This window comes from Aptenodytes patagonicus, chromosome 11 (genome assembly GCF_965638725.1).
Source record: "Aptenodytes patagonicus chromosome 11, bAptPat1.pri.cur, whole genome shotgun sequence".
In the NCBI taxonomy this organism is placed as follows: domain Eukaryota; kingdom Metazoa; phylum Chordata; class Aves; order Sphenisciformes; family Spheniscidae; genus Aptenodytes; species Aptenodytes patagonicus.
In genome coordinates this window covers 16397298-16415253 of record NC_134959.1, presented here as the reverse complement: position 1 = coordinate 16415253, position 17956 = coordinate 16397298, and the positions used below count along the sequence as shown (strand labels likewise).

At 44.6% G+C, this 17956-nt stretch overlaps 1 protein-coding gene across 1 annotated transcript in view; it reads right to left on the bottom strand.

Moving 5' to 3' along the window:
- Nucleotides 1-15556, bottom strand: part of TENT4B (terminal nucleotidyltransferase 4B) — a 47239-nt gene extending 31683 nt beyond the window's left edge. Inside the window, exon 1 of the mRNA XM_076349277.1 lies at nucleotides 14929-15556. Coding sequence (XP_076205392.1) covers nucleotides 14929-15470 — 542 coding nt within the window. The 5' untranslated portion in view covers nucleotides 15471-15556. The remainder of the gene's footprint in view (nucleotides 1-14928) is intronic.
- Between the last annotated feature and the right edge of the window lie 2400 nt (nucleotides 15557-17956).

Here is a 17956-nt window from a genome sequence, read left to right as displayed (position 1 = left end):
ATTTCTGTTCTGGATTTAGCATTAACTTATGGGTTTAACTGCATCATGAAAGGCACTAAAATAGCACTGCCTTATGGAAATGGCCAAGGTGTAGTAGAGACATATTAAAACACAGGAGAAAGAAGCAATGTGGGCAGTTCTTTTCAATTATTTAAATTATCTCCATCTTTTCAGTTTTTTATTTTATAGATACTTTGCTTTAATCAGGATGAATGCTATCTTCTTTAAACTGATTCAAGTTATTTCTAATTAAAACTCCCAAGCACATTCTTTAGTCAAGAAGTAAGGTAAGAGACTCTTTTTTCCTATCAAGGTAGAAGTGAGCATTTTTTGTCTGTTTATAAATTGCAATGTGTGCTTTGTCTTCCTACAATACACTCAGATGTACTAAATTTTTCCTACAGAAATTTGTCTTTTAAGAGGAAAAAAGTCCTACTGAACTTTAATTATAAATCAGATGCTTGAATTAGTCCTACCGATAAGCAATCTGAAGTGTAACTCTGCAACTGATCCACTGGCTTTTAAACCCATGCCATATGCATACTCAGTCTTGCTCTCTATTTTTACAGCATTTCCAGCAAAAACATCAAATGCCAACTGGAAAGACCATTTTGAGAAGTACCCTTACTTCCCATTGCTTTTTTTTTTTTTAAATCATACTGTACATAAAAACAATCTAGCTGAATCACTACATGTGTGGGAATAGCCTTGTATCTACGTATCATCCCTCCTTCCCATCTCTGTAAGCAAGTGCTATGAGAGTCTGCTGCTTCTCTTCTCCCAGGCAAAGGGTTGCCAAAGTAAGGCATGTGTTTTGCCAACAGAGGAGTGAAAAAAAAAATATTAAGAGAAACTGCTACCTCAACTGAGCTGAAAGAAAAAGTAGTACTAACAAAAGAACAAGATGAAGCAGGAGAGAAAGGTTTTATGCAGGAAAAACAAAGTGGGAAGAGCAGAGATGGGAAATAGCTGTTTTATTTCATAATGACAGAAAGGCTTCAACTCTAGTAATATCTAATTATCTTGAAACACACCAGTAATTCCAACATCTCCTATAAAATACTACCACAAGGTTTTTCTTTAGCTCACTTGTAGAAAAGTATTAGTCTGCTGGAACAGTTACATATACAGACAAGCTATACAGTTTGCAACCTCATAATTTAAAACATAGATATATATTTTTAAAAGCCTTTAAGTTTAAAGCGCAACTGTTAGCATGCACTTCATATATTCTGTAATTACAACTTGAGGTAAATTTCCAAACAGCTAAAACCACACAGAAGTTAAAGGTATCCATTTCCTATAGTGGGGAGTTAGGAATTCCTCAGCCTGCCAATTATCCTTGCTTAAAAAGCTCTCACTCAAAAAGACCAAACAACAGTTTAGAAGCTTTTTTAAACAAGAGCTTAACAAGAAGTAACTATCAGTACCAGTAGTAGTTCAATTTATATTAGCTGAACTTTCCCAATAACACAGTAATAGTTTGGGTTTGTCTCAGGATTGTAACAAAACCTATAGCCAGCAATGCTTGTGAGTAGGTCTGACCCCTTCTGTACCAGCACAACAGGTAGGAGAAGGGAGTTTAAAAAAAAAAAAAAGTGTATTAGATCAGTTTTGCAAGTATCACCAGTAGTGTTACTCTTAAACTGTAATCCCCCAGAACAGAGGGATACAGCAGGTCAGCTAATACGCCTTTCTGTTTGTCTTCATAAAGCCAGGCTATCAGGATGGTTCTTTATACATGACCAGTATATTGCTACTATTTTGTTAAGTGTAGTAAATATTATCACATAAACAAACAATCTGTTTGTTATCTGCCAATAAATGACACCTCATGCTATCTGGGCAGAGGCGAGACTAACACACTCTCTGCAGACTGATGAGCACTTCTGATGGATAATGTGTGCTCGGGAAAAAAATCTCCATCTGAAGACTCTGATCGGAGCTAAAAATTCACAGTACAGACCTTTGTCACCACGTAAACGGCTGCGTGTGTAGCAGGGTCACCCAACACGAAGCCAGGCAAGCCTCGTGCGGGGCTCAAAACAGGGTTTTCTGACACAGAAAAGAGTGGAGGAAAGTCCTCTACTTTCACACACACAGGGGGTTCTGCCTGACAAATATTCTTTTTGATAAATTATTTTACTTGAGAGATTAGTTAAATGAAAGGAAGGAGAGCAATGTAATTAACTCCCGTCTCCTTCCATCAGAGTTGATTTAAACTTTCAAACATCCACCCCAAATAAGCCCACACAAGTCCCTCAGAGGGAAGGAAGACACTACCACAATCCCAGGCTTACGCTGTTCACCTCAAAGCCAAGTCAAAAAGCTGTTTAAAGTCCGAGTTCTACTGGCAGCCAGTACTACTTACACACTTGTCCCTGCAAATTAGTAACGCACACCCGAGAGTGCACTGTGCTAACTCCAGAAAGCCACCTCGCATCCATCTGTGCGGCAAGCCTGCTTTTTAGCTGCTAAGTAGGCAGAAGAACTAAGAACAGAATAAAACTCTAAACACCTCTGCTTCAGTTAGACATTAGATCAAACTTAAAATAATTTAATAGAAAAATATTAAGGTCCAATAACTAGCCACAGTTGCAGTTTGTTAATACCTTTTCAGCTCCAGCATAAGAACATTTTCAAATTAAATCTGAAGTGCCAGTACGCCACCTGGAAAGTCAATGCAGATTCCTAAAGCTTTCCAACATTTTCTAACATTCACAGTTTTGGGTGGCTTTTTTCTTTTTGAGAGGAGGGAATTTTGCACAGCATTTTGGAACATTCAAGGAATATAAAAGTGAGCCACAAGTCACTTTGGTCGCATCTCCTATATTAGAAGTATTCAAAACTTCTTATGAAAAGATTTGAAGTTAGCACTTACTATTAAAACCACAAGGTTTTAAGTTTGTATGTTAAATTTATATTCTTCAAGCAAAACGGACAGCGACCACAACTTACCTGTTTAGCGCATGTTCAGAACCAGCTTATCACCCATTTATTACTTGTTACTGCACTTTGGTGACGCTCTGCTACAATATTAATACAAGTTTAGATATGCTGCTGTCGTATCCTGGCAAAATTCAAATCCCTGAAGTAGTTCTCCCTCTCACTTCCAAATGCTTAAAAGTGATTGGAGCGGGTGCATGTGGAAGGAGGAGAAGAAGGAACCATCACACATGCTATGGCAAGGTACAAGGAACATTTCAGGTAACTTTTTACTTTGATGATTTGTTATCTTTACAGTAAGGGTGTGCACAGTGAACTATGTTCAGATTAAACAACACAGTATTCATTTTGGGACTCATGATGCAGTAATATGCTCCCTTAAAGGTATATCTTTATATAAGGTATATCTTTATATTAGATAAAGGTATATCTTAGAAACTATTTGAACTGGTTTGTTCTCTTGTGCTCAGATACTCCCACTTGCAAGGCAGAATGCACGGGTACCAGAAAAACCATGGGCTGGGAGCAGTAGCACACAACCTGCAAAATATTTTGGAGAGTCACCAGCCTCCTTTTGCTCTGCTTATCACTCCAGGCTAGAAAGCTACAAACAGTAACTGTCAAAAAAGGACAATGCCTGAGCAGATCACAGAAAAATGTTTCCTGAGGTCACCTCTATTAGCCCAGTGATAGAGATGCACACTCAAGAGCTTCAATGTCAGGAACTGAAGAAATGCTTCCTCCTCCAATATAGGTGACCGGTCTCATCCTTCAAAGTATCTGGAGACACCGGTCTCTGACTAACCCTGTGGATCAAATAATGGTTTTTATCTTTTTCTTTCCCCTGAAGCTTCAGCTAGTACATCTGTCAGAAAACTACCGATATAAGGCTAGAAAATACTTCACTGAAATACTTTCCATTAATTCAAAATCTTAAATTCAGAGACACCAATATATGCTGAAAGATGACTTATAAGATTTCATGCAACTACTTCAATTGCTGGGTTCTGCTTGGACATAAGGACAAAAGAATCAGCACCTGGCGAAAAAAAGGGACTTCTAATGGTTTGAGAGTTAAATCCTCACAATTGACCCAGGCCTAATATCATGTAGGTGAATGCTGGAACCCACTCTAGGATGGGACATCCCCGGCACGGCACACCTCCTCATGCCGTCTACATGCTGTGCATTAACACATTTGTGCACAGTCTTATGACAAAAGTAGCAAATGGAGAGCAAGGGCCTATGCAGAGCTCTCAGAAACCCCCTCAAGATTCATCCAACTCACTTACTGAAACCACTCCCTCAAAATAATTTCAGTAATACTTTGAAGATTAAGCAAATGTGTCTAGTGTACCAAAAAAGTGAGCAGAAGATGCTCACTTCTGAGCAAAGAGACCAGCCATCAAAGAAGCGTAAGAGGGTCGCTGTGAGCTCTACAAACTGCTGAATCAATAGCAACTAGAAAGAGCACGTTTCAGCATGCCTGAAACAGGTATGCTTCAGAGGAGCAAAGGCTGAAGTGAACTGTGCCAGCATATAATGTTCAGTGACTTAAGGCCTACAGGCAAATACCACGTTATACAAGAAACAAGAAAGGAAGTTTGTTATTACACAGTTATTCTCTTCGTTTGCTCCAAGGTGCTGTTATGCTGGGAGCTAACACTGCTACTTACTGCCATTGAAACATTATCTTTTACCACCCGTATATGCCCTGTCACATTTGGCCAAGTTGTAACAAGAGCAGCTTTGAAAGATCACTAGTTAATTCAAATTTATATAGATTTTAGCTAAGAAAATGGTTGCAGCTGACGTATGATGTAAGTACCAGACAGCAACAAAAGCAAGACAGTACTGTCCTTTCTGCCTAATCTCAAAAAATATTCCGTAAGAGGAAATCCAACAACTCAATGAGGCAAACTTCTCTTCCACCTGATGTTGGAAGCAGAGGTACATGTAAAGAAGCTGCTTACCTCAAAAACCAAACTAGCTCTTCAAGGCAAAAATCAACATGAAAATTTTCTCTTGTGAGTACCTGCCAAGTATGACTACTACAAGGAAAAATCCCCATGGATGAATGAGAGTAAGACGCCGAGTCCAAAACACAACCAGAAGGCTAAATAGAAGATCCTCAAGCACGTGAGTTGAATCACCCAACTGAAGAAGAGTGTGACATAACAAAGCAAAAATTAAATGAAATAAACTATCAGGACCTCATTTTTTCAGCCTGGCTCAATATTGACCCAAAACTATGTGATTTGCAATCATGATCATTATTCAGATCAAGATAGTTCCTTCACCACACTATGTTTAACTCAATACTTTAACTGACAATTGTGGGAAGCTTGCCGACCAGGAGTACCTGTGAATACTTAAGAGAGAAAGCCACTGTGCAAGGCACAAGTCCAGATTAAATCTTCACACCATTTTCAAAAACAATATGCACAGTTATTTTAGATTAAAGCCAAAATCTCACTGAGGGAGAAGGGGGAGGAATGTAAATGCATATAAAGGAGCATGCTTTTTGTAACAATCCCATTGAAACGAAACAAACAAAAAACCCCAAAACCAGAACAAAGAAAACTTTTGCTTTTTGTAATACATTAAGAAAATATCAGCTGTTCCTAAAGTAACAAAGGCAGTGAATAGCTTTAAAATTAACACTGTGAGTCAAAAACTTAAGAAGAAAGTTATGTTGTCACTCTTCCTCAGTCTAGATCAATCGCAACACCAAGAGGTCAGGCAAGGTCAACAAGCTTTGATTAAGGACTTGCTATTTGCAGACTACACATTGACACATAACAGTAAGATCAACACCTTAGTCATCAGACTACAGCAAGATATTCCTGCATGCTGTATTTTAGCGGTATTCTTACTCTAATTACAGTATGGCATTATATGAAGGGCTTATCTATACTTGATATTTGTGACAGGTTAATGCAAGTTCTTTCAGACTTTACTGGGTCCATAAACAAAGCAAATGTAGGAAAGCATCTGACACTTTAAATGTGTGTACTTAAGTCTACCTGGAAGTAAATCTACACTGAGTGAAGATGGTGAGTAGGTTCCTACTCACCTACACACCTCTTCCTCTACTACCCTCATTTCCCTGATTTGGAAGTTTCTAGGGGACTTAAATGCTTGCATTTGCCCATTGTTATATCCCATTACTTGCAGAATCACAACACTATTTCCTCCATGCTTCCTAACAACATTTTCAATATAGTGTTGGCTATTTCTCCCCAATAAATCACGCCAACAAGATGGAAGAGTGGAGATGCGCAGACACTTATTTTGATCCTAAGCCTCTGCTTATTTGAGCCTCTGCTACCATTGTTTTCCAGTAAACAAAAAAAAATCCTGTAAAATGCAATGCAAAAAAAAATTGCAAGATGTATGCAATACAGTATGGTGATAGAGAATTCCACACCGTAAAGCCTTCTCAAGCAATTGTAGCAAGACCGTGCCTCTTTAGCTGCACATTGCTTTTGAATAATTCAGATGTAGTTCTCATGCCAAGGAGGACATTATGAGACTGTCAGAGAGGCTAATCTGGAATGCGGGCTGCCAAATAATCTTAATTGTCACCACAGGAGGAAGAAAATTAACAGATGTTGCTGATGTACCAGCATAAGACATCCTCAGACCCAGTCATGCAGCCAGTTCATCCTCACACTGAGCTGATGTGCTAGAACTGCCCTGGAGCAGCTGCCTCCTACCTGTGACCTACCCTCAGAGTTTCGTGGCTCCAGAGGCGGCCATGGTACACAATCACCTCATGGGCTGTGCTGCTCAGTCTCACACAAATTTTGTGACACAGCTTTAAGGGTCAGAAAGATAACCATCAGGGACAGCTAGTATCAAAAGACCTATACTGAATGCAGCAATACTAATACATTAATTGCATGATTATGATACAACATGAGTATCACCAATACAAAGTTATTGAAAAGATTTAAACAGGCTCTAAAAATCTGTAGGAGAGGATTTTGTGCAAACTTACAAACGAGAGTTCTGCTGCCTCGATCCACGTCTATCTCTTGCTTTGGCATCATAAGTTCATAGTATTCCTGGAAAAAATTCCTGTTGTGTTATCTATTGTAGGTTAAAGTTACAAAATGATTAAAGTTCAAATTGTTCCTTCTGTAAAGCTATTTGCAGCCTAGGAAAAAAATCTGAAGCCTGCATCCAGTTCAGTAGTTTTCCTCTCTTTTTCTTGCTTATAGGAATATTTTCTTTAGTCCCAATTTCTAGGCAAAGGGACAGAAAGCAATACTCAAATATGATTGACATCTTGAGCACTCTTTGGCAGTTCATCCAAAAAGATAATTCAAAAAGATGAACGCTCATAATTCAAGAAATCCTAGCATGTTCAAATAATGAAATAGCATGCAAACTGCTCACTAAGAACAGCAATAGTATTTATTTGCTTCTAATACGTATTATGCAAGATTTTCACTGATTATGTTGCTATATCACTACCAGCACACACACCTCTCAACACAATACCTAACCTGGCTCTGGGACGCATTCTGCTACTGCTGCCAGTTCCAACATCCAGCAAAGAGCATAGGAACCATTGTTTTACATCACATGCAACATAAACAAAAAGCTCTGAAGCAAAAGTCACCTCTTTACTTTTGGGCTCATGCATTACTTTGGAGCACATACCCCATATTCAGAGATGTATTCTGAACGACCAAATTATGAGGTCAATAAAAAGAAATATGAAGTATTATATTATTGACTATTTTGATAGCAAGGTTACATACACGACTTCTCAAAACTGCCTTTCAAAGTTTTGCAAATTCCCAAAGTGAAAAACAGACCTCATACTCCAACTTTAAATAAGTGAGTATAAGCTGCCCAGGAACAAGGTGTAACAGTAAGATAGTTAAAAAAAACTGAAGGAGAGAAAAATGCAACAATATGCTTTCATGATATGGGTCCCCATCTGTTTGCTAGGACCAACAATACAACCTCAGGCTTCCTAAAACTGACCTTACACTAACAGTTTGCCAATTAAAAAATAAGAGCTACAACCCCAACACAGTTTAATACAATATTAATAAAGATTCAGGGTGAGATCCTCTTTTTTCAACTGCATACTGCTACAGAAAACACGTATCAGCTCTTGGGAATCAGCAAGCACACAAGAGGGAATGACATACTCTTCCTATTACTTAATATAGACATCCCTATCTACCAAAAAAAGTGCGCCAAACTTCTGTTCCTTATATAGCCACTCCAAGGTAAATAGGTGCCCCTGTCCCAAACAGAAGATAAAAATTGGAGAAAACAAAACAGTTCACAAGAATACGTTCCCATGCTTTTTCCTTGCACATGTAGAAACCAGCAGACCTCTGAAGTCCTCCTTAAATTGTTTAAAAAAAAAAAAAATGCCGAAATGTTGGCACCATTCCAAAATTCTCCAAGCTCAAACAATAATGTTATATAATATTTATAGTATATTTCCTAAAGGTTTCCTCAAACTGCCTTTAGTCCGACATCTTCATCCCCTAGTAAACTTGTTACTCTCTCTCAACCTCTCCAAAAGAAGTAATTTCTTACTACAGCAGGCTGTGGGGAAATATCCAATTTCACTGCCATAAAACCCAGATGACTGCCTTCAAGAGCTGCACAAGCTGTCACAAGCGTACTGCCAGAACTGTGCCGTGGCATGACTCAGGACGAGACAGAGAGCGACAGCGGATCTTATCAGACGGATACAAGAAAGGGATTTGCACTCAAGTCACATCCTTGCACTTCTACCTTACAGCTTACATATGCAGCTACAGTGAGGAGAGAGTACTGTTCTAAGAGGCTTTTCTGGGAGCAAGCAGATTTGTGTCTATGAATTTTTCCTGAATAATTCATTTTTATGCATGATGTACATGGTGAATTCAACTGCAACCTACGTTTTAACGTACATGTCTTCACTAATCCAAAACGCATGCAACTACTCTAAAAGAAGTCATGCACGCACCTCATTGTTTCACCAGAAGTCAGAAGTCTATGCACAAAAGTGCTTGTTTTACTTACGTGAAGCATTTGTACGTATCGAGTAATGCAACAGCAAATCAAGCACCACCCATGCATTTGATTTAAGCACTTAAAAGTACGTGATTGCCCTGGTTTCGGCTAGGATAATTTTCTTCCTAGTAGCTGGTACAGTGCTGTGTTTTGGATTTAGGATGAGAACAATGTTGATAACACACCGATGTTTTAGTTGTTGCTAAGTAGTGCTTACACTAGTCAAGGACTTTTCAGCTTCCCATGCCTTAGTGACTGAGAAGGCTGGAGGTACGCAAGAAGCTGGGAGGGGGCACAGCCAGGACAGCTGACCCCAACTGGCCAAAGGGCTATTCCATACCATGGGACGTCATGCTCAGTATATAAACTGGGGGGAGTTGGCTGGGGGGCGGTGACCGCTGCTGGGGAACTGGCTGGGCATCAGTCGGCAGGGAGTGAGCAATTGCATTGTGCATCACTTGTTTTGTATATTCTTTTATCATTATTATTATTTTCCCTTCCTTTTCTGTCCTATTAAACTGTCTTTATCTCAACCCACAAATTTTACTTTTTTCTTCCCAATTCTCTCCCCCATCCCACTAGTGGGGGGGAGTGAGCGAATGGCTGTGTGGTGTTTAGCTGCCTGCTGGGTTAAACCACAACAATGATGAAAAACAACACAACTGATTAGGATTTTATGAGACTTTCCTAAGTTAGGCATTCAGTCGGGGTAGACGTTTTGCTGCAGGTACACATACTTGATGATCTTAAAGGTCTTTTCCAACCCAAATGATTCCATGATTCTATACTTGCTCTGCTCACTCTACCCCCAGCTCTTTCTGTTCATGCTCCAGCCCACATGGAGATCATGCTACTGTGGCTGATACCATGCAAGGGCCTGAGCAAGAGCTAAAGATACACAGGGTAAGTTATCTCAGGCAGACGTCTGTGTTACTGTAGCTACATGTCCTCTGGTCAGCTCAAAGCCTGTGGAGAATGAGCTTGCACCTGCCTTAACGTACTTAGCTTCCTTCAAAAAAGAGATTAAAAGACCTGAGAAGCTGACGAATTTCACATGAAAAAAATCATAATAGAGCTTGTGTAGCAAAGACATATGGCTTTAAGCTATTTTCTTCCTAATGTAGTTATGGTTTTATTTCATGGTATCCTCTATAATCCCGGGCAACAGGCTGGGAACCCTTATATCAAATAAGCAGAAGCTTGCTCAATTCTGTACCAACCAATTCGGCAGCCTGTGAGTGTGTGCATGTCTGTGTGCACACCCCTCCTCTGGGGGGTCACAGGATTCTCTCCCTTTCATGTTGAAGGTTCCATTAGTACTTCAAAACACTGTGCATTCGATATTTCAAAACAAACAGTTTTCTATTTAACCCAGGTTCCTCCTCAGGAATACATATTATCAATTTCTCTCCTTAAACTCACACATTAATTGGGTTCTTGCCTTCGGCTGCAGGTTCCTGTGAAAACTAACCAGCTCCCTAGAGAGTCCCAAAATCCACATCTCCTACGTGGGAACTGCATACGAACTGGACTCTTTCCTTTGGCACAAGAATCACAGAAACCTATGAGAAGACAGGCCAAACTTAAGTGCAAGTCTTTATTTTGGGGGTTTGTTACACTTCAGGCTTCTGGCTTAAGCAGTTCTTCTTGTGTCACCTTTTAGCTAGGCTCAATCTAAACTCAGTGAAAGCTGTAAAACATCCATTTCAGTATCCCAAATACTTTTTCTTCCTTTTTAATCGTGACACTACTAACATTATTTACTGTTGCCCTTGGGATATACACGCACAGAATCCCCTCCAAAATCCCAACCCACACATCCTTCTGCATCCTTAAGTTTTGCTACTAAGTACCCTGTCAAGACAAATCCGATTAAACTCTTTAAAAGGTATGTTACATGTTAAGTCAACAGTAACATCATACACATGCTGTAAAACTTTTCATTCCTTTTCTGCGCTGTTCTTTTTAGCACTACTGTCGCTTGACAAAGTCCCCAGAGGATGTACGATACGCAAGCTGAATCCAACTGGTGCAAAGCAACTTGCAGGCAGCACTAGACAATTGATTTACAGTGATATTTCAGAAGTCACAACGTTAAGAGTGCCAGGACAAAGTAGAGTACCTGTAATACAAACATCTACGTTATTAATAGAAGTGCAAGTCTGAAAACTTAGAATAAGGGAAAATATTAAAGATAGGCCAGAATACGACGTATACAATAGCACCATTAACTCTGTGGGAGTAAAAACTGGCCACGTGTTGAACTGTCAGTATTTCAGCATTGGTGAATGTTAGCGAATGTTGTGCATGCTTTATAAGAAATCTACCTTGAAATCAAAAACAATACTGTTGTGGGTTATTTTTTAATTATTTGGTTTTCTCTTCGTATGTACAAAGAGCATTAACTAAGAAAGTATGTTTCTCAACAAAAATAAAAAACCTGGAAAGAAAAAAGATTTGACTGAACAGATACTTAGCTTTTAACCAAAATCTCTACTATTTCAACATGCTTAACTTACCTAAATCTTTAGGCAGCTAGTTACACACTGTTATGTGTTTACATAAACTGTCCAACTAGCTAAAAATTATTGGACTGTTTTTCCAGACAGCTGATCAATATAATTGCGTATTCAAAGCTGGTTTTGCACAGCCATACACACAAGTGACATCCTTGCACTGGAAAAATGAATGCCACATGTCAGCCTTCAAGTGTGTTTGCCAGCAAGTCAGGCCTAATCTTTCTGAAAATGGGACTGTTCCACAACACTGTCGTATTCAAAAGACTCAAAATTTAAAGTGATTAACTGAACAAAATTACAGGATGGTATATAGGGAAGAGTGTCAAACCTTTACTATTTTTTCACAATTTGCATCAAAACAACTAGGGAAGAAAAAGGTACCTGTTAACACACAAGTAATGCTGTAATAGAACTGCAGGTATCTTTTTCCCCCAATAACTGTTAGAACTGGTCAACACAAATTTGGGAATTCATGTTGGAAATAATTACTTAAAATATTTACTTCACCAACAACCTAATTTGCCAAGTTACAAACCTCTCTATCCATCATTACTGTCCGGTGTCTCAAGACCCAAGACAGATGCCTTACAAAACAGTTACTAAAAAGAAACTTATATGAGGGAGTGATAGCAGCACCTTAGTGCACACCATAGGCAGTTACACGGGAGGCTTCACACAGCCTTGCCAGCAGCCAGTCGATCACACTGCAACCTTCACAAGACCTAAGCATTTTCTATGCTTTCCTAAGAGGCTTCAGCTCCTTTTAGAAATTGTTTTCACAATTTTTCATTCAAGATTTGTTAACCAACTGCCTCTAAATAACTTTGGAATAAATAGCTTTTTAGAAGCAAACATCACTCACTTCCATAATTTAAGAAAGGCAACGTAGGGGAGTATCTTAGAGACACTCTACCTTACTCTGCTTTGAACAAAGGAAATAGCTAAAACCAAATCTCAGCATCGTGTAAATATATGCCACAAACTAGACAGTCAAGCCCAATGTAGACCAACATATTTGAGTACTTTTTGATACTATTAAAAAAAAGTCCACAATGTGCTTCCACTTGGGAGTTTGAAACTGATTCAACCGAAATTCTACTCTAGCAACAGATGTCACCTTGAATACTTTGGTACAGTTGCTGCTGTTGTTATTATTATTCTCTTGCTGAAGCTCACCCTTCCCCCCCCCCCCCCCCCCGTATCTTCAATACAGGGAAAAGGTTTATGGATTTACAAAACAGAGAGAGAGAGGAAAAAAAGGCACTTCTAAAAATTTTCCTCAACCTTCAAGTAAATAAGTGACAAGCTAGAAGATAAACAGAGTCCAAAAACTAACTTACAAAAATTCAGTACTTAGTATGTTTTGCACACATTACTTTTAAGTCTTGTGAAGAAAGCTATGGAAGGTTCCAATGTATAGTTACTACAGAACTTCTGCAGTGTCATTTCATGAATTATTATAACCCTAGCAGTAAAGGTAACATAGGACCTGGCAAGAAAATAGGGAGCCAGAGGTGGTAAGAGTTTGTCTTCCAAAGTGACCGGCAAATTTGAACAGTCGTTTGGACAAATCCTACAGAATGGTGATTTCGGAAGGCAAAGAGGTCAATGCTTTCCAGTGGGAGGGGGCTGAAGGACCCTTAGGTGCAAGTTGGGCACACAAAAACTGACGCACCCAAATCATTACTGATTTCTAAAACGAGCTCTTCCTGGTCTTCGACTGTCACCATACACCTCCGCCATCTGAACTCTGGAACGAAGCCAGACTTGTTTGTAAAGGAGCAGGATTGGAAAGGGTACTACACCTGCATACATGTACCACGCGAGAAATCCATACTTAACAAGTCAAATACATGTCAACGTGCTCTTGCCGCGGGGAGGAGGGGCATGCTACGGGTCAAGGCAAAGGTTATATTTTGAAAAGCATGAACTTTAAAAAAAAAAAAAAAGCCACAGAAGTTACCAAATGGCTTTTATCCAGGGCATCACCCATATCAAAAGCCATCCCCGTGTTTAAAAAAAGGGAGGAGGGAGGGCTCAGAACAGTTTTCAGGCAAACAGGACAGAAGATACGTGTCTGCCTGCCCTCGATCTCTGTGGGCTCGTGCAACACCAACTGATGAGACCTAAGCTAACACAAAAACACTACAGACAAAATACTCAGATCAGCACACGCATTCCACAGTCAGAGCTCCATGAAAACCATTAATAATCCCATAGTGAAATCCATAACGCTCTATACATGCATGCAAGTTTATTCCTGAGAGCGGGTGCCGGCATACGTGCATACCTTCTCTGTCAGGTCTTAGAAAACACGCTCCCCGTATAATTACCTAGTCTATACACTTTCTTTTAACAGCAGCAGATCATTAATTTAAGTTACAGTTCCTACTATACATTTGATCCACAAAGCTTTAGAAGCGTGCTTGACAGTGGCTGCGGAGGGCAGGCATGCAGGACCTGCACAGCTGACAGCGTGCTGCCTGCTGTCCTCCTCCCTCCCCCCAGCTCAGCCACCCTGAGCGCTAGCCGAGTGGAGCGCCTCATCCAGCCCCGCGGCATGTGCGTGAGCAGCAATGGTATCAGACGTCTCAACAACAACAGAAAACAGAATAACCGCAAAGCCAGCAGCAGGGTGGCAGCGGAACACCTGTGTTTGAGGAGCAAAGCGCGTTACCGGGCAAGGAGCGTGTAACACGCCCCACGTGCACACGCGGTGACAGCAGAAGAGCCTGCGAGGAGCTCCCGTCCCCTGCGGATAGGCGTGCCCGCACCATTAGCATGCACCCGGGCACCCGCGGCAGGCGCTGCCCCCGCCAAACGCGTTTATTCCCCCCCTCTCCTGAGGAGTCGCCGCCCCGGCCGGCCGCGCGGCCCAGCCCGACGCCGCTCGCCCCGGAGAGCAGGACGGTCAGCGCCGCGGCGCACGAGGGGCTGCCCCGCCGCAGGCCGCTCGGCCGGCGGGCACCAGCGGGGCCAGGCGGCGGGTGCGCACGGCCGCTCCCCGGCGGCCCGCGTCGCGCTGGGCACTGACAGCCGGAGCCGCGGCCCGGCGCCCACTGCCCCGTCTCCCCCCCGCCAGCGGCGAGCGGTGCCCCACGGGCCCGGCCCGGCCCGGCCGCCCTGCGCCACCCGCCGGGGCCGGGGCCGGGGCCTGGGCCGCGCCCCGCCGCCGCGCCTCAGGTGCCGCGGCCCAGCGCCCTCCGCCGCCGCACCTCGGCGGCCGCCCCGTGCGCGGCACCGCGCCGCCCCGCCACCGCTGCCCGGCCCCGGCGTGCGGCCGCCGCTCCCCGCGCCGGCCGCGGGGCGGGGAGGGCCTCGGCCCCCGCCTCCTCCGGAGGCCGGGCCGGGGCCAGGCCCGGCGCTGGCCGCTGCCCGGCGCCCCCTCGCTCGCCCGCCCGCCCTCCGGCCCGGCGCCGCGGCCGCTCACCCCACGACTCCCTGGCTGTAGTTCCTCTTCTTCCAGGGGGTGCCGGTGTAGAGCGGCTCGGCCAGGCCGGCCTGGGCCCGGGCGGCCGGCTCGTCCCCCAGGGCGGGGGCCCGGCCCTGCCCGGGGGGCCCCAGCAGGAGGCTGTAGTTGAGCCCGAAGGTGCTGGCCTTGTTGTCGCGCTTCCTCTTGTTGCTGGCGGCCGCGGCGGCGGCGGCGGGCGGCCCCCCCCGTGCGGGCCGGGCCCAGGCGGCGGCCCCCGGGGGCGGCGAGGCCTGGTGGTGGCTGCGGTTGTGCTGGTTGTTGGCGCTCTCGAGCGGCAGGAAGTCGGGCTGGGGGTCGGCGCGGGGGGCGCGGTACATGCCGGGCGGGGAGGCCGGGCCGGCCCCGGCGGGGGCGCTCTGCTGCTGCTGCTGCTGCTGCTCCTGCTGCTGCTGCTGGAAGTAGAGGTTGCGGACCCCCTGCGTGGTCTCCCAGATCTGCATCCACAGGCGGTTCGAGGGGCCGAGCTGCTCTGGCTGGAACCAGGCGATCCGGGGATCCATCAAACGGGGACCCACCCCGGCTGCCTCCGCTCCCCGCGCCGCGCCGGCCGCCGACGCCGAGACCCTGTCACCGGGTCCCAGCGTTAATGGCGGCTCCTATGGAAGGGCAGCTCCGCGCCTGCCTGCTCGCTGCCGTCGCTCCACAGCCCCCGCCCCTCCTGGCGAGCGCGGCGAGGCGGGGCCCGGCTGGGCCGCCGGCACACGGGCCGCGCGCAATAAAGGGGGGCGGCGGCGGCCGGGCCGGGCGGGCGGCGCCCCCGGCCTCGCCCACGGCCTGTCACCCGCCGCCCCGAGCCCGGCACCGCCGGGCGCCCTCGGCCCGGCTCCTGCCTTCCGTCGCGCCTCTGCCGCCGTGCCGGTCCCGGGGCCGGGGCGCTGGGAAGCGGAGCCCCGGGGCCGGGCAGCTCTCGGGAGAGAGCGGCGGCTCCTCTCACGGCAGAAGCGTCCCGGGGCGGACGGGCCCTCAGCGGGGCGCAGGCTGCCGGGAGACCCCGCCGGCGGGAGCCCACCGCCCCGCGCTCCAGGGGTACGGGGCAGCGACGGGGAGGGGCCGCGCTCGGAGGGCGAGCCCTTCGCCCCGGCTCCCCCAGCCCCGCCGGCGGCAGGTGCAGCCGGGGCTGGCCGGCGGCCGCAGGCGGAGGCGGCGGTAGGGGGCAGCACCGCCGGCGGGGGAGGCCTGGGCTGGGGCGGCGGGGAGGGCGCCCGAGCAGCCGCAGGGTACGGCACCGCTTTGGGGGGGTGCTGCTTCTGCCAACCTGTAAAGCTGGTGCATGTGTACATTAGATAAGGGCGTCGGGCGTACCAGTACCAGCGCTCTGTGGTACGTGGTGTCTTCTGCGGTCGTGTGACCCTTCTCATACACCGTTGGCTGCCACTGCACTCCCCTAAAACTGCTTTTGGGATGGTTACAGATACTTCTGGGTCTTCCTGCCTTTCATTCAGCTCCAAAGGCCAGGAAAAGATAGCCTAGGTGCCATACTTGTATAGCCAATGCTTCTGCAGATGGAAAAACACATTACATACACAACACAGCAAACAGCAACATTTAGTAGTACAAGTTCTGGCCAGATTCACTTTTATTTTTAATATTTTTGTACTACAGCCTTAAAACATCTGTAATATAATATTGGCTAGAAAGTTTCCGGCATACTGCATGGAGGGCCTGGTGCTTCCCATAGTTTCTGAATTGCATGGGAGAGCATTTCTCTTTAGGAAGATGGAGGTGGAGGTTTTGGAATTAAAAAGCTGCATTTCAATTCCAAGTATTCCATGAGGTTGACAGTTTGCAAAGAAAAAGCCTTAGCACCAACTTCCTGACGATAACCAAAGACTAGAGTTCTGGCTTCTCCCCACCATCCCAAAGCAGGGCATTTTGTCCTCAGCCCTCCTCTGTTCCGTCGCAGGGTGTCTGACATGCATTGTCCAAGACAAACCCAACTACAGCAAGAAGCTGTAGGGTGAAATTTGGTTTTTGAGTTGACAGACTTAATTGCTTTGAGAATTAGGATCTGTACCTAAAACTACCATCAAAAGCCAAGCGGAAACTGGTGGGACTTACGCACAGCTTGGAATTGGAGAAAAACCACCCTAAACAACCCTATTTTCCAAAACCCACGTTCTTCAGTTATTCTGAGAATTATAAATGTACCAGAAAAAGGCAACTAAAAAATCACTAGCCTGATGTTCCTCTTACATCAAAGATGCAAATAAAAAGGTTTCAATTCATAAAGTTTTTTTAAACACAACACAGAAACGTAAGCATAAGTCTAATAAAGGATTTCATGTTATTCTTAAGGAGATAACAGTAACAGAAAAACCCCCTTTTTTTAAAAAAAAAAGCTAATTCTGCAAAAAACTATGATTTGTTCTACACTCATAGCACATAAATATAAACAAGTTTTGTTGTAGGACTGAGGTTTATTAATTTACGGGATTCCTCAGTAGCAACCCTAGTCCGAAGCAAATAAAGCCAGGACACAACACAGGTGGTGTGATACCACAGAGACTTTAGATTAGGGAGTGTACCGACGGGGTATTAAAAAAAAAAAAGCAAACCCCCCCCCAACAAAAAAAACCCCACTTGAATATGGTCAAAGTGATTTTTTTAATCATGACTTTGAACTTTAACTCTTTTACTTACTAAAAAGAGAACTTCTCAGTAAAGGTTATTTAGAAACATCATGCATTTTCTAGCTGAATCAGCCATTCTTCAGTTAAATTCTGGAAGTGCCTTTCACTCGCCATCACGGGGCGGGGAAGAGGGGAGAGGCCAATGCAATTTTCCTTAGAAGTTCAAAAAAGTTTTCACGTGTCAGAGGAGAAAAAAAACAAAGAATCCTCGCCAAGATTTTTGTCAAAAAAGGAACACAAAATCAGGAGAAGGTATACCGAAATCCCAATGCATCTTTAAAAGTGGTATAGGTATTTACGTGAGCGACTCACAACCCCAGGGCTGCATCGGGACCCTCCGTTGTGTTGAAACCACG